The following is a 24,543-nucleotide window of genomic DNA, read 5'->3' as shown; positions in this document are numbered from 1 at the left end:
TTTCCTTTTCCTAATTTTCATTGATAGGTGACTGCTGTTCGTAGACTAAATTTACCTCATATATCAAAAAAAAAGAATACAGAAAATGCTACCGCTAATGACATAACAATCATGTTATCCTCTGATTGAGAAAAGTATAATGAAAATTTCAGTGAGTGTACCAGCAGACAAGAAAGTAACATTGGGATTAAAAAAAAAAAAAAGAACAGTCATTTTTCAGATATATTCTTCTATCAAACATTAAATATAATACTAGGAAGGGAAAAAAAAAGATTTTTCTGTAAAATAATCCTGATTCATGATCCTTCCCAGAAAGGTCCTTTAAATTTCATATACTATATACATATGTGAGTTATACTAGAAAAAATAATGTGACTTTTATTGGCCGTCTCTTCCTGTGGCATATCATAGATGATTCAATAATTCAAGGTAACAAGCATTTACTAAATCCTTTCTATGAGTTCAGCACTATGCTAGCACCAAATACAAAAGGACATACAAGATACATTCTCTGCCTCCAAAGGAACTTATTATGCAGTTAAGAAACCACACACTTATGAAACAAAAGCAGTGGAAAGCAGTCATGATTAGACGCTCAAGTGGTAAGAGTTCAGCTAAGAAAGAGCTGAAGCCCAGAATATGAAGCCCAGAATATCTGGGGAGGTTTTGTTGAACATCTGGGGCTTGAGTTTTTCTAAAGAAGCACCGAGATTAGCAGAGGTGATAAAAGGAATGAGAGGCATCTTAGAAAGGCAGAGAAACAGTAGCAAAGACAAAGTGCTAAAACAAAGCAAAATCTATTCACTAGAGAGAAAAGACCTAAGCCTAAATAATATAAGACTTAAATAAACTTTTGGGGAAATAAAGAAAAATCAGGTCAGATTAAGGAACATGTGATTAGATAAGGCAAGACTTTGAAACCAACTACCAGATGGGGAATAGATGCATTGAGCACAAATGGGTAAACACCTCCTTACGTCCCCTCAATCACACATATACCAAAAAATCAGGATCATAAGAAAACTGAAAAACTGACAGTGGGAGTAACATACATACTTTAAATTGGAGAGTTCTAATACCTACTGGAGCAGAAAATGTGCTCTTGATGATCTGAGCATCTAAGTTATCACAATTAAGAAGACAATTCCATAAGAGAAGAGAATGCTTTGTTGCCTCTGATTACCCAACCAGGACTAAACTGACTTGGGACTCTTTACCTTGAATTCTCTGAGGCCTGGTGGCATTATCAAAGTCACAGATCTTCGTCCAGTTAGCTTTCACCGCCTCAGGAGTCATTGGCTGAGTCCTCTGTCTTACAATGGCTCCAAGGGTCCGCTCCCATCGTACTGGTTATAGAAATAAAACCAAGATACTGAACACATAGTTTAAGAGGGAGACAGAAAGTAGAATTCATGAGTCCCCTGAATTTTTTTTTTAACATCAAGAAAAATGGAATTTGGAAAAAAAGATTCTAACTTCTAAAGATTTTTACTACAAATTTAAAAAAAATAACAAACCCATTAGGATGTCAAATTTCTTTTTCTAATATTTGAAGCTGAAGGGAAAACCTCTCCCTCCTCTGACTATGCCAGATACTACTAAAGGTAGGATGAAATGCTGAATCAGAAAGTTAAATTATATATAATCACACCAAAAGACTGTCTTCATCACCAAAGATCACTTAGATAATACACTTCAAGGTAACAGAACAGAATAGAGCTCTGTTGAATAGCAAACTGAAAACTAGTGGTGATAACAGGTCAAAGACTCCAGATAATCAAATTAATATATCACACAACCCCACATAATTCTCCCTTTTCCTCCCTTTGCTCTTCCTCCTTTTCCATGGGAAGTCAACTAGATTGCCCACCCAGATTCACAAAAATCATCATTGCTGCATAAGTTCCATAAAGATAATTTTTAACATTTTAAAAGCCTGAGGAATAAATAGAACCTTATTTAAACAGAATGGTCAGACTCTGATGATTACTAAATTGAAGGTTTGTCCTGGGAAATGACAGAAGCTTCTAGAGATTTCCTATTGATAAAGTCCCATATACAGCTTTTATTGCAACAACTGATCTTCCTTTCTTAAAAGATGTCATAAGACACTTAAAAATGTTTGAATAAGTTACTTCATAACTTAGAGAACAGTCATTAATAATACACTACAATATGTTGTAACAATGTCATCCAGTAATGGCAGCCTTTTAAATAATTCAATTAATTTTGATACCAGCACCCAACTGAAAAGTTGAATTGGGATATTGGAATGTTCACAATTTTTTTTAAACACCACACAGTAATTATCCAATTTGGAGCTCACAAGGTTTAAAAACTGGGGGAAGAGAGGATTTAAGCCAGATGAATTTACTATTGGGCTGAAGGAGAATAATTTCTACAGATCAGCTGCAATTTCTCTTCTAGAAAGCTGTCCAGTGTGATTCCCCACTGTCTCCTTCTGATGTTCCAAGGAAGAAAAGAATCACTGAGAGAACTGGAGAACTTGCCTAGGACAGAGCTCTTCCCATCTTGAAAAAACGCCCTCCCTCCCACTCACTACTCTGCTAAACAGGCATGTGGGGTGTCGGAGACATGGGAATACAAACATCAATATAAAGAGAGACTGTGCTGTCTGAAGAAACAGCCAGTTCTGAATAGGACAGAACAAATATTGAATAAGCACTGCTAATAGGAAAAAAATTGAAAAGATCCTTGAAAATACCACAGGCCTGCAGGGCAATTTCCATGTTTTAGAAGACCTGTTGCGATAACAATGTTTGAGTTTGATTATGCGTGCACTAAATCCAATGGTTCGGCATTCGACAAGGTCTTTACCCAGCTCTACCTGGATATGCAGTTTTAAAGATATGGAAATAATGTATGGCAAACCAAAAACCAAAAGAGACTTACATTTTCCAATCCATCCTGCTCCGACCTACAAAAAGAGGAGGAAGAAGTTATACCATCTAATGTGAAATTACTAATAAAATTTTTATGAAATGAACAAAACAGGCAGCTATCTTTTTACAAGTATCAGAATGCTAGATGACAATGGATGAAAATAATGCAGCTCTACAAAAGTCTGTTGGCCCACATGACTTTGCACTATTCATGTTATCAGAGCAGAAAAATAAAGCAACACAATATAGCAGAAATGCATGTAGTAGAAAAGCATGACTTTGCACAGAAACCAAACTGGTGTGATACTAGTTCTTCTACAGACTAGCTGTCTGATCCTGGTTAAATAATTTGACTTCCCTAAACTCAAGATTCCCGTTATGTAAAATCAGGATAATAATACACTCTTCATGAAGTAACCATGAAGGTTAAACAATATAAATACCAAATTTGCCCAGCACATCACTTGAAATACATGTCCTTCTGGAAAGACTTAATGAATAAAAAAAATAAAAAGCAAAGAAAAATAAAGCCAGGATTTGACTTAATGAACTACATATACTCATTTTAATGAAACACCTTTATATAGAAATAAGGCAAATGACCAAATACATTAATCACCGTACAGAAAGATGATATTTTTTCTAGAAGCCATTCAAGGAAATTCTCAGAAGAAAATATCTGATGTAAGAAAATCTGTTTGTCATATCTTCAAACACCACAACTACAGTGTTCCACATGCATATAACGGAAGAAACTGTACCAGCAGACAGCACACTTCTCAGTGGCTCTAATCACTCATTCCTTTACGTATATTAACAGGACAATCGGCCTTGATGCTGTCAGAGTAGTTAAAATGGCAGTGGTACTGATAACAGGCAAGAAAAATATCATCTTTTACCATACTTGGGGAGTGAAGCAACAAGCTGCAAACTCCTCACAGGTGCTAGAAACAACAGCTCCAGTCGATCCAAAAAATCTCTATCTGCCACTCTAGATATCTATCAAAACTTGGCAAACAAAGTGTCAATTTACATTCAAGGTTTAAGTCAGGATATTACACACCTCTCTTACTGTATTTTGTACTCAATCTCACACAGCAAATGTCCCTTACTAAAAATGTTCACAATATAGTAAAATAAAAGAACAACATACAAAACTTCATCTACAGCATTATCCTAGTTATCTGTGTATGTTTGGGTGTGTGTGTAAACTGTATACCTAAAAAAAAAAAGCCTATTCGTGTAAAATGCACATCTAATGAAAGACTGGAAAAGAATATCCACAAAAATATTAATAGGAGTTATCTCTCGATAGTGGTAATGTGGGTGATTTTTATTTTCCTCTATATACTCCCCTATATATTTGAAGTTTTCTACAAAAGCATATATTATTTTTGTTCACAGAATTAATAACAAACATAAATGTAAAAGACAAAGAATTTTTTAAAAATTCCTTAATGAGATAAAAAGACAGGCAGACCAAATTTTGAGCTCCACATGGCTTGATATTATTAAATTTCTCTTCTGTAAATCTAGAGTTGTAAAGTCCTTTCCACCTCTAATTTTCCACAATTCACAATCAACGACTGTGATTAAGAAAGCAGAGGCACCTATCTCTGCATAGACATGTGTAGACTGTTTTTCATTTACTAAACAGCTTTTTATTCAAATAAATCAGGCTAATATATATCATTCACTTCAAACTGAGCCAGGTAATTTTGTTACCAAGAAATATCTTTGGATGTCATGTATTCCACATGCAACAGGTTTATTATTATACTACCACAGAGAATCAGATAAAGGGGGATGGTCTAAAATTTAACAGTTCATCCTAGAAAAGAAAAAAGAGATCAAACTCAAATGAGGACTAAAAAATATATAAATCAGCATAAGAAGATCTAAAGGGACTTTGATTATAGAGTGAAAACTGAACCTCATTGGATGGTAGGATTATGTGTGGTTTTTATTTTTATAGCAAACATGCAAAGCTTTGCAACAGGGAAACATAGCAAAGTTTATTTTTAAAGTTAATACAAATAATAAGTTGTGTTTACTGATCTATCATACCCAGACTGAATTCCTGCTATACTGATATAATAGTTAAAATTGAGGGGTGACTGCTCTGTACGCTAAGAGTTTAAAAATATGATCTCCAGTTCTCACAACAAAACCCCAAGAAAACGAAAACTCAGGGAGGTTAATTTGTACAATATTCCAGCGAGCCAGCAATTACCAGAGCAAGAAATCAAAACCTGGCCTGGCTGACTTTAAACCATCACCTCTGTCCTTTCACTTAACTTACTACTCAGCATCTCTAACCAAATGAGACTTTCTGTATCTGACTAAACACATCAAACCAGTCAGTCACATTTTCATTTGACAAGAATATCAGAAATGAAGAACTAGGGAAGAACAATTTACAAAGTTGCTGTTACTTTCTCAAAAAAGGACATTAGTCATACTTGTTCCTTAATTATAACATATACATAATATTAAAAAATATACAAGTGATACCAACTGAGGCAGATTTTTACAAATGTGAACAATTGGAAAATACTAATTTTTGAATCATTTTTTTATATTTAATTACACAAATATTGCTTTGGGAGAAAGTGCAAAGGTGCAGAATACCTCAAACAAGCCACCATTTTCCTCACAACTCTCATGGCAAAGCCAAAGGACCAGGGGTGCCACGTAATCTGGCTTCAGAGCTTCCAGAAGATCTGAAATAAATAGCCAAAAAAAAAAAAAAAAAAAACTATCAACAAGAATATATACATATTCAATCAATCATTTTACTTTCTGAAAATTCCTCACTTATAAAATTATAGGTTCAGAGACTTTTTAAATAAACAAGAAAAAAATTAGATATACATAATTAATTAGTATTAACATCCAAGGCTTTTAGAAGAATCTTTTCATCCCAATGGAGACATTCAGGCTTCTAACATAGAAGGCATCAGATATACCTTTCCAAGATGGGTAACGTACTGTTTAGAAGACAAGTTAAAGCTGCCTTGGCAAAGACTGGTGAGCAAAGGCATACATAGCATAATGAACTTAGGTACCATTCATTCCCAAAACTGTTTTGCTCTCCCAGAAGCTAGAACACTATAAAACAGCCTTGACAACTGTAATGACAGTAAGATGATGTAAAATGGACCTTGCAACCATTACTGATGAGTCACAAAGTGTAAGAAATATTTTCCTGTTATATACCTTCTGTGAGCAACTTAACAGAGCAGAAAGGTACTACACAAGGAGCATGAACACCTAGATTTTACTGCTGGCCCTGCCATGTAGGCAATTTAGGGCATTGAGCACAGCACTCAACTCTCTTGGACGTGTGTCTGTATCTGTAAGATGGTAATTAAAATGCGTTACCTGCCTATTCTACTAAGTTGCTGCAAGGCTCAAATGAGACACGATTTGTAAATACATCTTATAATCTTTAAAGAATCAAATAAATGTAAATTTTAACTGTGAAGGGACAAAATATAGTTTTGTATTTTAAAGTGACAAAGATGACATTTACAGTCCCTGTAAATTAAAGAGCAGCTCTAAAAACCTTTCACTTTACAGTATTCCTGACCCCAGAAACTGTGAGATAATATATACTTGTTGTTTTAATCCACAAAATTTGAAGTAATTTATTACACAGCAGTAAATAACTAATACAGCTTGGGAAGTTAGTTCATGAGTATTCATCCTAAGATCATGTTTCATTTCATGTAAGAAACATGTAAGTCACATATATGACTTTCCATTTTTCAAATATATTTCAAAGGGGGAAAAGAAATTGCAAATGTCTCCACACATTACTCTTAACACCTGGTTCTTTAACAAATAATTCCTTTGACAGCCTGTAAGTTAATATTTCAGAGGAAAAGAGGAAAAACGCTGAGGCAAAATAAATTTTCAGCTTTTTCTAAACTATAAAAAAGTAATAAATACCAAAATTTAAAATAACAGAAATTCAGAATCTGAAGGGCTTTTAAAAATGATCTGTAACAACTCTCTTCTTTTACAGAAAAGAAAGCAGGTCCAGAAAGATTAAATTATTAGTCTAAAATACATCTTATTCTCCAAACATCTTTCACTAGGGTTTGGTGGGCATAAAAGATACTACATTAAACAGTGACTTAACATCTCTAGAGGTCAAAATTAATGGAAGCTACATTCTCAAAGGAAAGCAAATTTAAAAGCTAAAGTTTTGTTTGTTTGTTTGTTTGTTTTGCAATACGCGGGCCTCTCACTGTTGTGGCCTCTCCCGTTGCGGAGCATAGGCTCCGGACGCACAGGCTCAGCGGCCATGGCTCACGGGCCCAGCCGCTCCGCGGCATATGGGATCCTCCCGGACCGGGGCACGAACCCGCGTCCCCTGCATCAGCAGGCGGACTCTCAACCACTGCGCCACCAGGGAAGCCCTAAAAGCTAAAGTTTTCAACATTTTCTTGAAAACTTGCTGCTTCCCCAAGAAAGTCTACAGCCCATGGCAAAAAGTGACTTAGGTAGGAGTCTAGCACAGAAATGATAAGCATAAAATTCTAAATAGTGGTTGTCTCTTGGCATGAAGCAGAGGAATAGAATAGAAGGTATAAAGTTAGATGCAAGTAATGTTCCAATTCTTGGGTTGCGCAGTGAGTTCATGACTATGCATTACATTTTTTTTTTTTTTTTGCAGTACACGGGCCTCTCACTACTGTGGCCTCTCCCGTTGCGGACCACAGGCTCTGGATGCACAGGCTCAGCAGCCATGGCTCACGGGCCCAGCCGCTCCGCGACATGTGGGATCCTCCCGGACCAGGGCACGAACCCGCGTCCCCTGCATCGGCAGGCGGACTCTCAACCACTGCGCCGCCAGGGAAGCCCCTATGCATTACATTTTGATGCTTTACTTCTTGCCAGTAACCTACACTGTTGTGCATATATATGTAGTATTATACTTAATCCAGTTCTTTAACAAGAATTCCTTCAATAAGATATGAGAGTATAAAGAGTTTTTAAAATAAGGGACTTTTTTAAATGGCCCTGTTGACAAAAGAAAAGGAAAAAAAATTAGATCTCAGGTACAAATAGCTCTTCTACACTAAAGCAAACTGGTTAGGCACAGCTCTTAGGAAAAGCTAGCAAGTACATACTTGTTTGGTATTACAAATTCCAAGTTCTAAAATGAACGTTAGCTCAAACGTGGAAAGTAAAATGGTACTGTGAAAAAGCATTTGTATGCCATGAAGCAGCTAATTCTAAAGTAATTTCACTCATCAACTGTTTTGTACTGTTTCACAGAAACTACTTTTAAAGTATTATAGATATTTTCTTTTTAGAAATATGTTAAAACCAGGAGTATCAAAAACCATACACAGTTTTTCACCAGTCAAGTATTCTATTTATTATATAACTAAATAAATAAGCACTGGCTCTCAATCATGCATTTAAATATTTAAAGTTAAAACTTTGTATTTCATGTTTTCAAAGAACAAAGTTGGAAGACTCACATTACCTGATTTCAAGACTTACTGTAAAACTATAGTAATTAAAACATCATGGTATTGGTAAAAGGACAGGCCCATAGATCAATACAACAGAACAGACAATCCAGAAATAGACCCACACATACATACATGGTCAACTGATTTTCCACAAAAGTGCAAAGGCAATCCAAATCAAGAATGAGGAATAGTCTTCAGGACAAATGAACTCGCAGTTTCTTCCACAAATAACTGGCACTTTTTTAAAAAGGAGAATGAGCTATTATATGTTAAATAAAACTTAAGAGATACAGTAACAAAACGACTGTGAACCTTGTTTAGATCACTGTGGAATAAACTAACTCTAAAAAGATATTTTTTAGATAATGAGGAAGTTTTCATATAAATCTGGTATTAGACAATGTTAATGAATTATTTTATTTGGTGTGATATTGGCATTGTGGTTACAATGTCCATATCTGTTAGAGACACATTTCCAAGTATTTATTAGGTGAGATGCAACATCTAAGATTTGCTTTGAAATGTTACAGAGAAAAAGGGAGAGGGTAACAAAATAAATAAATCAATAAAACAAAATCATTTTGAAATATGCCCAGAGCATTCTGTTCTCCTTAACAAAGGCCTATCCTCAAGGGAAGCTACCAGAGCCTTATCTGACTTAAGGGAAGAACAATTAGACTAGTGGAACCCCTCTAGCCTTCCTGTCTCAAATAAGGGGAGAAAAAGAAAAAAGGCTAAGAAACTCTACTGAAGGTGAGAGTCCAGAGACTTTGACCTGCTAAAAAACATGGGGATTTAATCATAAGATTATAGAACACTTCCCCTCGCCATAATTTACAGCCACTTCAACAGGGCTCCAGTATAACAACAGTGGATTACAACTGAGAGAGCTGCAAACACAGAGTACCTAGGGAAACCCAAAGACAACAGGGGACACAAAAACAATGACAAAGAGGAAAATGTAGCCTCTGACACCAACAGCTACAGCAACCAATAAATGCAACCTAACTCCTAGCTAGATAAACATGAAACCTCACAATAAAGCTCTGAATACCACACTTTCTACTACCCCAATACATCATGTTCTGTTTTCAACAAAAATTTCAAGGCATGCTAAAAGGCAAGAAAAGTACAGACTGAAGAGACAAAGCAAGCCTCAGAACCAGCTTGAAATATAGCAGAGATTTTGGAATTATCAAACTAGGAATTTAAAGTAACTGTGATTAACATGCTAAGGGCTCTAATGGAGAAAAGTGGACAACTTACAAGAACAGATGACTACTGTAAGCAGACAGAAGTAAATGCTAAAAAAATCAAAAGGAAATGCTCAAAAACAAAAACAGGGCTTCCCTGGTGGAGCAGTGGTGGGGAGTCCGCCTGCCGATGCAGGGGACACAGGTTCATACCCCGGTCCGGGAAGATCCCACGTGCCGTGGAGTGGCCGGGCCCGTGAGCCATGGCCGCTGGGCCTGCGTGTCCAGAGCCTGTGCTCCGCAGCGGGAGAGGCCGCAACAGTGAGAGGCCCGCGTACCGCAGGAAAAAAAAAAAAAATATATATATATATATATATATATATAACATTTTGAAATGAAAAAAGAAAAATCAGTAAGCTTGATTTGAATATATGTCAATAGAAACTTCCCAAACTGAAATGAAATGCAAAGAGAAAAAAGGACAAAAAAATAAAAGGGAATAGAATATCTAAGAACTGTGGTATAATTACCAAAGATATATTGGGACTTCCCTGGTGGCACAGCAGTTAAGACTCCACGCTCCCAACGCAGGGGGCCCGGGTTCAATCCCTGGCCAGGGAACTAGATCTCGCAACTAAGAGTCTGCATGCCACAACTAAGGAGTCCATGTGCTGCAACTAAGGAGTCTGCAAGCCACAACTAAGGAGCCCGTGAGCTGCAACTAAAGGAGCCCACCTGCTGCAACCAAGACCCGGCCCAACCAAATAAATTAATCGATTAATTAATTAAAATAAAAACAGGCACATAATGGTAATACCAGAAGTAGAAGAAAAAAAGAAAACAACAGAAGAAATATTTTAAGTAGTGATGGCTGAGAATTTTCCAAAGTTAATCACAGATCCAGGAAGCTCAGAAGACATCAAGTAGAATATTGCCAAAAATCTACACCTATTGTTATGCATACTATATTCAAACTGCAGAAAAAACAAGGAGAAAATCTTGGAGGAACACAGAGGGAAAAATACCTTATGCATAAAGAAACAAGGGAAGAATTATGTCAGACTCTCCTTCAGAAACCATGTAAGCAAAAGAAGAGTGGAGTGAAAGATTTCAGGTGCTGAAAGAAAAAAATTACCAACCCAGAATTCTGTACCCAGTGAAATTATCCTTCAAAAGTGAAAGAGACTAAATTATATCTCAATAAACCTGGGCGGGGGGGGTGAAAAAAAAAGTGAAAGAGACTAAAGAGAATAAAAAAACAAGCTAAAGACTGGGAAAAAATATTTGCAAAACACATATCTGATAAAGAACTTGTTTCCAAAATATTCATGGAACTCTTAAAACTCAACAAGAAAACAAAGAACCCCCCCCCCCAAAAAAAGAAGAAGAAAACAAAGAACCCAATTTAAAAATGAGCAAAAAATAAGAACAGAAACATCAAGGAAGACAAATAAATGGCAAATAAGCACAGAAAAAAAAATGCACAACATCATAAGTCATTAGGGAACTGCAAATTAAAACAATGAAATACCCTACACACCTATTAAAAGAACTAAAATGCGAAAGACTAACAATAATAAATGCTGGCAAAGATGTGGAGCAACAAGAACTCTCACTCACTGCTAGTGGGAATGAAAAACGATACAGCCATTTTGGAAGACAGTTTGGAAATTTTTACAAAGCTAAAGATAGCCTTACCATACAATCCAGCAATTATCCTCTTTAATATTTACCCAAATGAGTTGAAAACTTACGTCCACACGAAAACCTGCCCATGAATGTTTATAGCAGCTTCACTCACAATTGTCAGAAACTGGAAACAATCAAAATGTTCCACAATAGGTGAATGAAAAAAAAATTGTGGCACCTACATACCATGTAATATTATGTAGTGATAAAAAGAAATGAGCTTCAATCCTCCCAGACATTTGTGAAAAAGAGGAGAGGATGAAGAGATGGAACACAGGGGATTTTTAGAATGAAACCATTCTGTATGATCTATAATCGTGGGTACATAACATCATGCATTTGTGAAAACGCATATAATCATACAACCTAAAGAGCGAGCCCTAAAGTAAACTATTAACTATAGTTAATAATAATCAATCAGGGACTTCTCTGGTGGTCCAGTGGTAAAGAATCTGCCTTCCAATGCAGGGATGCGGGTTCGATCCCTGGTCAGGGAACTACGATCCCACATGCTGAGGGTCAACTAAGCCCGGGTGCCACAACTACCGAGCTCACATGCCTCAACAAGAGAGACAGTGTGCCACAAAATATAGAGCCCACGCACCCTGGAGCCCATGTGCCGCAACTAGAGAGAGAAAATCCACATGCCACAACTTGAGAAAAGCCCGCGCACCACAACAAAAGATGCCACATGCCTCAACGACCCGATGCAGCCAAATAAATAAATAAATAAATAAAAATTGGTCAATACTGGTTCATCAATTGTAATAAATGTAGCACACTGATGTAAAACTATGTGGGAGGAGGAGTATATGGGCACTCTCTTTACTACCTGCTCAATTCTTCTATAAACCTAAAACTGCCCTAAAAAACATAATCTATTAATTGTTTAAAATAATTATTATTATAAAACAGTAAGAATGCTATTACCTCATTCTGTAAAGAAAAAATGTATGTATGTCTACCTACACAAAGAGAAAGTTTATCTCAGTGTGGTAGAATTATGGGTCAGATTTTGTTTGTTTGTGCTGTCCTAAATTTTCTATAATGAACATAAACTACATATAATGCTTTTTTAAATTGTAAGGAAATTTTTTTAGCTACTCAAAAAATTAAATACTTTTACAAAGCTCACACCACACAGGTATGTGAGGAAACAGCATTAAAAAAATCTAAACTACTTACCATCAGGCAAAATGTTCTGGGTCAACCGTGATCCAGCAGTAGGGGCGATAGTGTTACAATGAATGTTGCTTTTCTCGCCTTCAACTGCAAGACAATTTGAAAGGCCCAGAAGACCCAGCTTTGCAGCACAATAATTTGCCTGGCCAAAGTTGCCATATATTCCTGAAGCCGATGAAGTCATGATGATCCTAAAAGGAAAATCAATCTCTCAACATCATCTTTTCTATATTTTGATAATGTTGCAACTCTAAGCATTTTTTTTTCTTTTTCATTACTATTATATCTGTCAAAAGCAACTCTGTATACTGCCATTAGGTCCTTAAAGTCATGTTTCATATATTTAAATTAATATAAATAATAAAAGTAATCTCTCAAAATTCAACTGTGAGATTCTATTGTTTTAGAAAGAATCCCTGGTCAGTATCAAATGAATTCAAGTGTAAGAATGTATATTCATTATCTACTGAAAACAATAAGTATTTATAAACATAAAATAAACTGCCAATTTACAAGTTAAAATTTCAGTAAGAAATATTAGATCATGAAGTTCTAATTCTTTAGTCCTCATCACTTTGCTACTTTCCCTTTCTGGATAATATTAAATGCCTCATATTAAAACAATACCATCTCATAATCTGACCTAATCTCACTTACTCTACTTAGTAGAACAAGTAAATCCTATCATTTACTTTCAGAAACTGCTAGTATCAGGATATACTAGAACTCTCCAATAAGAACAGATATCACATGCAATTTACTTCTAGTAGATGTGTGTGAACACTAAGTTAACAGGAATAACTTTTACATTAGAGCGCATGGGTCCACTTACTAGGTCTGCCACATCTGAGTCACACAGATGCAACTATAAGAGTCTTACCGTTCCTAGTTTACAAAGACTAACTCATGTCTGACCAGTGCCAGCTAGTAGAAAACATCCACTCATCTCTCCCCAGTTGGTCACTGGACACAAAAAATGATATTTTGGTTAGAGAATAAAGTACTGCTGAATCCTCAATGTTTGTACTGCTAAAATATCAGAGAATAGCAGGAGAATCATTAATAATGAAAAGTAGGAGGTGAAAAGAAATACTAAGTTGTCCAGCTCCTTAATCTATGACTGACACCAGTGTAACGGGGAGGCATCTGCCAAAATTACATTTAAAAAGCCTGTGCATATCTGAAGGTGTATTTTTCAACGTCAAAGCAATTCTTTTCCTCTGTACATAAGAACCCACACAGGCCATCTCCAATCCCCCTTGACAGCCACATACAACTCTACCTTCCAAATTTCTGTTTCTTCATGTGATCCCACGCTGCCCGGGTCACCAGGAATGAGCCCCGCAAATGAACTCTCTGGATGATATCTAAAACAAGAAATTTTTATCATGAATGTTGTCAAATTTAGACAGAGCTATCTCAGAATCAACATAAGCAATGACTTACTTATACAAAGATGTTCATTTTATACCTAGCATTCAAAATCAACTATTGTCACATTGCACTCAGAGTAATCATTTTAGCTTTAGTTCCAGTTACATAACCAATCAATAATTCATACCCATTTTGCCTATAATTTATGATTAGATTATTATCTAATATAGCTAACTTTATCATAAATACAATGCCACCTAAATACGATGCCTATGCACATCTAAGTACAATGCCATCTTTAATTTTTGCCTATTTTATATAAAAATTCATTAATACAAATAACCAAGAATTTTACATATATAATTGGGACTCAACACAAACATTAGTTAAAGCATAATCAAAACCACTCAGTTCTTCATCAAGAAATGTTTATAAAATGTTCAGTATATCCCTAAATCCCTATTTTTAACAGGATTTGCAAATGAGTTAGAGAGAGCTGGGGGTCGGGGCATGGAGGTGTAGGAAAGAGGGGGAGGGGAAGAGGGAAAAAGAGAGACAGAGAAGCCTGCTTTCTGAAATGTCAATCTAATGAACAGACAACTTGGAGGATGATTCAGGTAAACAAACAACTCTAGATTTAATCTTACTCTGATGAAACCAGAAGAGGATACACTCCAGCCCCATGAGAGCTCAAAGCAAAGCACCAGCTTAAGTCTCCTCTGCCAACAAATTCTATCTTTCTCAGCTCCTTTTTTTCTTCAGTTCTTATAAGGGAATTGGAAATTAAAAGCCTGTCTTTGCTTACTTCTAAGTCAGAAAGATATCTTGCTTCCTCCAAAAGAACTTCTGGCAATATTTCCCAGAAACACACTCTATAAACAATGATGTCATTCATCTCAGTTACCATGCCTGCCACCATCTCAGCCACCAATGCTTGTTTTAGTTCTGATAGCCAGTGAAAGTAAGGGCAAAAAAGAGCAAACAGGATAAAAAAAATTTTATAACTGTGATTGTTCATCATCTAAACTCAATCTTTCCAACATGACATTCCTAATGGAAATTTTTCCTACTTATTAGAAGTTTCAAAATTATGTCTAGGTTTTTCCCACCCACTTCTCCGATCTCCATCATTTTTAGTGCCTCAGACTCTCTTCCATAGCCTGCTCTTGCTCTTGAAATAAGAATCATACAGCCAGACAAGCATGCAAAAGGCTGTTAGAAACAGCTAATACTGCAAGAAAATGCTGATAATCTCTCAAAGAGAAAAAGGGAAACGGACGAAAGTCACAAAAGCCTTTTCTGCCAACTGTTCATTTTCAGTTTTAAAGCTTATTCATCACTTATATTAGCAGAAGCAAAAATAGGTAGAAGCAAGTTTTTCCTTAAGTGTATAAATGTATCAAATATTAGAAGGCTAAATGGATAAGTATGTTCCAGAGAACATATATTTAAAATAACTTACCCCAGTCTTCATCACTTATTCTACCAAAGGAACGGTCCCTCAAAATTCTAAAAAATTGATATTACATATGTTGAGAAGAGAAAGTCAACACTTAAAAAAAAGTTTGCATGTACATAACATTATTGGAAATTTAAAAAGAAATACTCACCCAGCATTGTTGATCACAACATCTACAATATAAAAATATTCAAGTCACAAATATAAAAGCAAGCATATTAATTTGCCTTTGCTTACAACTCACATTTCTTTCAAAAGTGTTCCCTGCCTCCCCCCCCCGCTCATGGAAAAGTAGATATAATAGGTAACAAGTGCTAGCAGAACAAAATTTTATACCTATAGCAAAACAAAATCTGGTTCACAAAAGCACAATAAATACCCCATTATATCAGTGCTTTCCTCTCAAGTCTACATACCTAAATGTTTCCACCTCTACCTTCTGCCAAAATTCTGTGAGCTTATTTACAGAATTAGCAGTCACACAACTCTTAGGTTCTTAGAACTCAGTGGTAATTGTAAGGCATCCCTCAATTAACTTCAAAATTCACTGGGAAAATTAAAAGTTTAAAAGATTTTTCCTTGCCACTCAAAAGTCAAAAGCCCAGAAAGGAAACCATTAGAGTTAGAAACTGATGGCCTATCTTAATACATAATTGCATTCTCACTATAAAAAAAAAGAGATTACTTCTTAAGGTTCAACCACCATCTTGCGGCTATTTTCACCTTATGACTTCAAAACTTGTGGTCGCTATCCCTGTGTCAGACACTATGTGAACACGTCTCTCATAAGCTCAACCAAATATAGCTAGAAACATATATACGCTAGACCAAAAAAAGGGGAGGGGACACATTCAAACTACAAAAATTAACATTTTTCAGATTATAAACATGTTGAGCTAATCTGCAGTAGTTTCCCTCTAGTAATTCAATAAACTTTTACTAACAATGTATGGGACTAAGTCAGGAAAATTAAACAATATATTTGAAATGCTTGAAATGCTTCTTAAAAATGAAGATTTTTATTTTATATAATTCATCTTAATTAATTTGCAAGATACTGAATCATTTTAATCTGAATCATTATAATTATCTAAAATATTCCACTGGGTCCTCTATTGCCAAAATACTGATTTATTTTTTATTTTCTAAATATATTTGGGGTATGATTAAATTATTATAAAAAGGAAACTTAGAAAATACAAGTTTTTTTAAAGGTTCTTAAAGTACAAAAAAATATAAAACAAACTCAACACATACATGCATAAAAACTGTCACCTCAAGCCCTTTGTGGAATAAGATTAGGGTATGTAAAAAAAAAAATTGGGGGCTTCCCTGGTGGCGCAGTGGTTGAGAGTCCGCCTGCCAATGCAGGGGACACAGGTTCGTGCACCGGTCCAGGAAGATCCCACATGCCGCGGAGCGGCTGGGCCCGTGAGCCATGGCCACTGAGCCTGCGCGTCCGGAGCCTGTGCTCCACAATGGGAGAAGCCACAACAGTGAGAGGCCCGCGTACCGTGTAAAAAAAAAAAAAAAAAAAAAAAAAAATTAAAATTTAAAACAAATCTAAAAATTTGATTACCAAAAATGAGTTTTTAATAAACAAAAGGGAAATAAAAAATATTTCATTAGAAAGGTAGAAGCTGCTCTGTTAGTACCACAAATGCAAAGAAACATTACCTATTCTTCCAAAAGCTTCCAGTGCTGTCTTCACAACCTTCTCTCCTGCTTCCACTGAATCTGAGGGAAAGGGAAATTAGGACAAAACTTCAGTAATATCCCTTACAAATGACTTCTAAATTCTGTGGCTCAGAGCACATGACAGATACTATTCATTCAACAGAAACTGTTTCCAAGGAAAATACATACATATTGCAGGCACGTGACAAACTAAAATATAAATGATACATGTTACAAAAGAAATTTAGTCCCTAAGACAATCCTTTAACCTACAAAAAAAAAAAAGAGAGAGGGGGTAAATGAGAAGTATTTGACAAATAATATACAAGATACCACGGTCCAACAGAACTTTCTGTGAAGATGGAAATGCCCTATTTCTGCACTAATACGGTAACCACGAACCACATGTGGCTACTGAAATGTGGCCTGGAATGTGGCTAGTATGACAAATGGAATATTCTATTTTATTTCATTTCTATTGAATTTTAAATAGCCACATAAGCACTTCCCCTTAAGGATGCAAATGGGACTTTGAGAGAGAGGGAAGGAGGAGCGTGTTTAATTTGAAAACGCATGTTCAATTCTGCATCACTACATTTGGAAAACAAACCTACTGTTTTTGTAATACTAACTACAAAAAGTAAAGCTCAATGAAATATTATGGATTTTTTTTTTCTGCTAATCAGCCCAGGAGAAGGGCTCGTATCCCCAGAGCTGTGTGTCAAATGGTCAGCTGTCAACTCAGCATCACCACTGCCTCTTTCTACTTCCTCTGCAATCACAGGGGGAGCCAAGTCCCTTCCCTGGAACCCATAAGGTCCTGAGTTAGATCTGCCAAAAAGAGATACTCGCTTAAAGGGAGAAAAAGTAGGAGGAGACTGTAAATTCAGGCAATCTTGTGAGCAGGCTGCAGATGTGAGACTGACAGCACATCTAGGTGAGCTCTTGAAAGCCACCTGCCACAGGGTGAGACGGTCATTGACAGTTTCCCTGACATGCACCTGCCCAGACCTTCCAATGGTAAGTCTCTAATTCGTTGTATAAAACCCTTCACACTTGGAAAACCGAGAGGGGCTTCTGTTTTCTTGACTGAATCCTGATTGATACAGGTTGAATATCAAAAGTGAGGGGCAGGGAAGAGAATCCGAAATCTTTATCTTTACAAAATAAGTTTTAAAACCCCAGAAATTTTTTTTAAGTTGAAAACTTAAATGTCTGTCTCATTATTCCCTTGAACTCTCAAAACAAATCATATCCTATTTCCTTTCCTCTAAAATTTCAGAATAAAGTCATTGGCAATCTAATTTTCTCCCTGGCCCATAAAAACAATTTAATTTTCAGAAAAGTCAGTAAGCACTATCTTTTTAAAGTAAATCTACTCAAGAAGATTCCTTACAAATACTATTAGAATCAATACATCAAACATAGAGGTTGTATTTGCTGTTGTTATTTTTTCTTTATTTTTAATGCCTAACTTTGACTCTTACATTTTCATAAAGATAAGAAAGTTACATACAGCAATGATTACCTGTGCAGAATGGAATATGAAGGCTGGGTACAGAAGGGGGCCACTTCACTTCTTACACTATATTACTTAAAGAAATTTTTTTTAAAAGCAATTTTAAAAAGAAGAACTCTGAAGAAATACATAAGACCTTTTAGCTAAGACAGGTCTTTTAAGAAGAGAGCATATTCATATTCACATCTACAGTAATGTACTGATTATATCATGTGCTCATTATTAAAAATATTAAATAAACAACTGAATAAAAGTTAGACTCATAAAATAATCTACATCAAAAGTTTAAAAAATACATCACTAAACATCTTTGGCAGACTTAGATAAAATCTAATCTCATAATTATACTAGAATGCCAAGATATTTGCTCAATAATTATTAACATGAGAAACAGCATTAGTTGAGGAAATATAAAAGAAGCAGTATAGTTCTCTCAAATACTGTACCATAGTTGGCCACTGCTTTTCCACCTTTCCTTCTTATTTCTTCAACAACCTTATCAGCAGCTAAGGAGCCTTTACCAACTCCCTTGAAGTCCCCTCCTAGATCATTCACTGCAATGCAAAAGTAAACAAATAAGAATTCAGTTCTAGACCTTAAAAATATGAGTTGGAACTGAAATTATATTATTAGTATATTTCTTCAGTCATCTTCCTAATTCCCTATTACCATATTCCCATCTTACTGAACACACCGTGAGATACGTACTTTCAAAACATGCCTCTTTGTTTTTAAATACAGATATGAAGCAGCAAAAATATTTAAACACAGGTTCATGTCATGAAATTTTTAACTGTGCAATGCTTCTCCTTTTTCGGAAAGAAAAAGACCATGATTCAACCCACTTTTAGCAAAAAGAAAGAAAAGAAAAAAACCTAAAGATCACTTTTAAGATTAAATACACAGGAAAACAGTATGGACATTCTTCAAAAAATTAAAAATAGAACTGCCACACGATCCAGCAATCCCACTTCCGGGTATTTATTCAAAAGAATTGAAATCAGGAACCAAAGAGATAACAGCACTCCAAATGTTCAATGTAGCACTATTCACAACAGCCAAGATGTAGAAATAATCTAAATATCAACTGACAGATAAAAATGGATAATGAAAATGTGGTACATAAATACAATGTACTATTATTCAGCCTTTAAAAAAGAAGGAAATTTTGCAATATGTAACGACATGGATGAGCCTTGCAGATAATATGGTAACCCAGTCACAGAAGGCCAAATGCTGCATGATTCCACTTACATCAAAGTACGTAAAATAGTCAAACTCATAGAATCAGAGAGTAGAATGGTGGTTGCAGAGGTTAGGGGGAGGAGAAAATGGGGAGTTGCTAATCGGTGGGCATAAAGTTTCAATAATGCAAGATGAATAAGTTCTAGAGATCTTATCTGTCATACAACATAGTGCTTGTAGTTCATAATACTGTATTGTACACTTAAAAATTTGTTAAATGTTCATATTAAATGTTCTTACCATAATTAAAAAAAAAAAGAAAGAAACAAAGAAAGGTCAAATACACAATGTGAAATATCTTCTCCATGTCAAGAAAGAGTTTGTTTACAGGAATGGTGATAAAGAACAAGCACAGTATTAAACTCTTGGAGAAGCACACGTGAATTTTTATAAAACATAGTGTGTCATGGTCTACCAAAAAAAGAGGTCAAAAATTACATACACAACTAATATGTGTTCAGTCACTAATTTATACCATATATGTAATTTATATGTTTAACAACTGACCACGCTTACCACATAACATCTCCCTATATCCAATTATATAGATACAAACATTAATTGCACATTTACTATTTGCAAGGAAATCTACAGAAATCTACAGATGTATAAGAATGGTGCCTATCCTCAGAGTTTATAATCTACTGAAACTTAAGTATGTGGTAACTACACTAATACACTAATTGCATCATAAAGTTTATAAAAGTCAACATAACTAAATAATATAACAAAGGTAATTTATACAATAATTTAATTATTTACAAAATAACATGCAAAAACAAATGAAAAGATAAATAGATCAATGCCAAATAACTTGGAAAAAACAGAATTTAAAACAAATACCTGGGACAAAGAATTAATTTGCATTGCAAAGTGATCATTTTTGTAGGGTTATTGCACATACTGTGCAGAATTTAAAAATTACTAATTAATAAATGGCATAGAGGTATATACTAAAATTTAAAATCTCTTAATATTACCAAATTGATAATTACCATAACTGGGGAAAAAAGAAAGCCCACAAGATTTTATTTTTCTTTTCAAGAATGGTTCTCCTTTGGGAGGGCTGGGGTGAGGGCTGCAAGTGGGGTTGGGTGGTAAAGGGAGATACAGGGATGATACCGAGCAAAGCTCGCCTAATGTGCTTTTACGCTTAAAGGAAATGAATTTTTCAAAATGTGGACTGGGATATATTTTTTCTAGCAATATAGTCTTAACAGCCTTACTGTAAATAAAAAATGCCGCAAAGACACAAAATAATGGGGAAAAGGCTTATGTTATCCCTCAGAGATTTTTTTTAAAAAGTGTTATGATTCTCAAGACTAAATTCCTCTTAATTATTCATTTCTGTACAATTACTCAAATGACAGGAAACAGTTGTAAAAAATCAAGATCTTAAAACATGCTGCTAACAGTCTTTTAAGCCCCTTTTTAACTAAGCAAGGGAAAGTTCAAGAGCAAACTGGCAAAGGCCATACTTAAGAAAGAATTGTTCAATTGTGAAATGAAACACTACCCCCAAGTGGAAACTGTTCAAAGTGCAACCAAGTGCAGTCAAAGGTTAAGAACTGAAGACTGGGTAAATAATTATTGAGATCAATGATGTGTAGTGAAACAGTTTCAGAATAGATTTATTCAAGACAAGTCTCTACCTTAGAGAGTACAAACTTAACACTGACCCCACTCAGTTATCCTGCTATCACCAGAGCTAAATCACAGGGATTACAGGCTTAAGTAGAAAAGCACTGGTTACACACTGAAGGGCTTGGATAGCAACAGTGTTAACAGATTGTATACAAAGAGAAATGTATCCACACTATGTGACACTGTTCCGCTTAAATATATGACTAAAATTCTAATAATAATATTTTAAAATACCATTACCGCCTTATACTGGTACGTATATACTTTGCATTTTCAAAGACCCATCTATATACATTGCTTCATTTGATCTCCATACATCTTTTTAGGAGTTTGGCAGAAACAGTTGTTCCTATTTTCACAGAAGAGGAAAATTGAGGAAAGGTTATGTGACTTGTTCCAGGCTCCAAAGCTTGTCCAGGCTCCAAGGCTGTATGAAATGGCAAAATTCAGACTAGAACCTTGACCTACCACAATACCATTCTGCTCCTCTAATGCTGCAAACAAGTTTCTTTTATCCCAATTATTTCCACTAAAAAAATAAAATAAAATAAATCACATGTGCTTGGGGAGAATATAGAAGGAACAGTAAATCAAGCACCCCAGTCAAACAAATAGCTTTAAAATAGGGAGTAAAAATAGTTAAGATTATGATAGTTAAGGACAGAGTCTTCTCAGCTAAAACCATCAAAATATCCCCAAAAGTGATATATTTGTAAATCCTCCATATAAAATCCAGTTTATAGCTCTGAAGAGTTTTGGGTTTTTTTAAGATGTAAAAGCTTTTTCCTATTTCTGTCATTTTAAATAAATCAATGACTTGGATAGTCTATTAAAGACTACATAAGGTTTTTTACTAAAAATCTACCCCAAGATTTTACTAAATACCTGCAATATGCTAACCACTAGAGCAGGGATATAAGAATCCAGAGAATTCTAAAACACACTTGGAGCCTGTAAAAGTACTCTACTAATAGGTAAATGGATACCTAAATACAAAGTACCAAGTTATCAGCAATCGAAGCCTGAAAACAGAACCATGTTTGTGACAATGCCTGTTTCCCCATATCCTCCCAACACTGGACATCATTCTTTTCAATATAACAATTAAATGATTACAAGTTGTAGCTCATTATTTTAATTTACATTTCTTTGAGCACTAGTAAGGTAACATTATTTTCATGGGCTTATTGGTCATTTATACTTATTGTTTTGCCTGCTTAAATCACATTTCATTTGGGGTGCTTTTCTTTCTTACAGATGTGTACGTGTCCCTTACTTATAAAAGATTTTAATTCTATATCATACGTGTTGCAAATCATAAGTTCCTTTATTGAAATGTTGAAAGAGAAACAGAGGTAACACTGGAGCATTAATATTATTTGACGAGCATTACGTACATTGTTTTTCAGTGTTTTGTTACATAAACCAGATTGAGAAATCTGGATTTGTCTTTAGTAATCCTATTTGTATACAGGACTTTGCTCTCAGAAGTTGGTTTTCTTGTTCATTCTTGCTATCCTTCAGCCCTGACTATTGGCTCCAAAGACTAGAGCAAGAAACATGCTTTGGGTCTCCTGATATCAGGGCTGCTAAACCAGCTGAGGGAATATATGTCACTTTTAGTTTGACAGAAAAAAAAAAAAATGCAAATCAAACTGATTATCATCTTCCTCAAACTGTCCCACCTTCTCAACATCACTTTGCTGGGTGAGATATTTCCCAGGTACTCTTTCCTTTCTCCCGTTTCTGAACAGCACATGTCACTAGCCATCAAAGCTTGACATCAATTTCATTATGATTCTTCAAATGTTCACTCTGTTCCCACTCTGGATCCAGCACTGTGCTAGGTGCTTTGAGCTCGCAAGGTAGATAGTTTGTGCACTGAGGAGTTTCCAGTTCTTTCGAAGAATCGTTTACTGCCATTTCTTTCCTATTCTATAATTTCATGCCCAGATTACTACAGTTGCCTTCCTGGTGGTCTTCTGCCTCCAATCTTAATCTTCGCAGGCAATCAGCAGACTGTTCCTGGGTAATGGCCCAAAGGCAGCCTTTATACTAAGTCATCCCCTTGCTCAAAATCTGCAGTGGAACACTATTATTCACTGCCTAACTTTCAAGATCCCTTAAAGTCTGCCCTCACTTTACTGCTTCACTTTACTATAAGTAGTTCGTCCTTTTTGCTGTAGCTCAGTGAGGGAAATTGCTTATATAGCAGTTTCTAACTTGCCACTTAATTATCAAGAGTAATAATGCTATAATGCTTTGTATTTGAAGAGTGCTTTATAACTGTGCTTACACATATTCACGTTCATATATTTATTCAATCCAAGGGTTTGACACCAGCTGTGTCATATCCACTACCAATGACATATCTATAAAAGACTTTTATTTCCAAAGTAAAATGGTGCTTCCAAAGCTACAAAATCAAAATAACTTTCATATGTATTGATTCTGTGACATCCTTTACAATGAGCAATCTGAGAAGCATATAAAAAGATGACACGGGGACTTCCCTGGTGGCGCAGTGGTTGAGAGTCCGCCTGCCCATGCAGGGGACACAGGTTCGTGCCCCGGTCCCGGAAGATCCCACATGCCGCGGAGCGGCTGGGCCCGTGAGCCATGGCCACTGGGCCTGCGCATCCGGAGCCTGTGCTCCGCAACGGGAGAGGCCACAACAGTGAGAGGCCCGCATACCGCAAAATATATATATATATATGACACGGGCAATATTGTACTACAAGTGTACTTATTTTTTGGAGAGGTTATTTACTTTTTTTTTTAATGCTTTCAAGAAATTCAAACCCCGCAGATTCAAAAAGTCTTTTTAATCCTTGTCTTATCCCAGAGGTAACTGCTATTAACCATCTCTTGGATGTTCTTCCAGACATTTCTGTTTTCTATGCTTGATGCCTTTCCTCCTATTTTGATAAAGTTTCCGACAGCAAACAATAGCATTAAGAATCATTTCATTGATTTTAGAGTTGTGGGCCCAATGGGGATTTCTTCCTGTATTCTGTTCATGTCCTGACTGCTACCAAAAAGTATTTAAGGTGCCTTAAATGTGCAAGGACTATTAAAAAATGGAAAAATTAAGAAAACGTTACATCAGAGAAAGAGAAGCCTACTCAAAGCATATGCTAATGGTAGTTACTCTATTTGGGGACAG

The 24,543-nt window shown here is 35.6% G+C and overlaps 1 protein-coding gene across 5 annotated transcripts in view; it reads right to left on the bottom strand.

The window, feature by feature from the left end:
* HSD17B4 (hydroxysteroid 17-beta dehydrogenase 4) overlaps positions 1 to 24,543 on the bottom strand; it is a 91,535-nt gene that overhangs the window by 57,366 nt on the left and 9,626 nt on the right. For all 5 annotated transcript variants that reach the window (XR_012330831.1, XR_004525855.2, XR_004525854.2 and 2 more), the window contains exons 3-11: positions 18,935 to 19,042; positions 16,970 to 17,029; positions 15,444 to 15,465; positions 15,296 to 15,342; positions 13,742 to 13,826; positions 12,463 to 12,650; positions 5,535 to 5,626; positions 2,914 to 2,938; positions 1,218 to 1,346 (exon numbers count right to left, since the gene is read on the bottom strand). Coding sequence is in view for 2 of the 5 variants with exons in the window: in XM_033853105.2 (XP_033708996.1) it covers positions 1,218 to 1,346; positions 2,914 to 2,938; positions 5,535 to 5,626; positions 12,463 to 12,650; positions 13,742 to 13,826; positions 15,296 to 15,342; positions 15,444 to 15,465; positions 16,970 to 17,029; positions 18,935 to 19,042 (756 nt within the window). In the remaining 3 variants the exon portion in view is untranslated. The remainder of the gene's footprint in view (positions 1 to 1,217; positions 1,347 to 2,913; positions 2,939 to 5,534; positions 5,627 to 12,462; positions 12,651 to 13,741; positions 13,827 to 15,295; positions 15,343 to 15,443; positions 15,466 to 16,969; positions 17,030 to 18,934; positions 19,043 to 24,543) is intronic.

The sequence above is a fragment of the Tursiops truncatus genome, chromosome 3, assembly GCF_011762595.2.
Source record: "Tursiops truncatus isolate mTurTru1 chromosome 3, mTurTru1.mat.Y, whole genome shotgun sequence".
In the NCBI taxonomy this organism is placed as follows: Eukaryota; Metazoa; Chordata; class Mammalia; order Artiodactyla; family Delphinidae; genus Tursiops; species Tursiops truncatus.
Note: the sequence above shows the minus strand (reverse complement) of the source record. Positions and strands in the feature narration are given on the sequence as shown.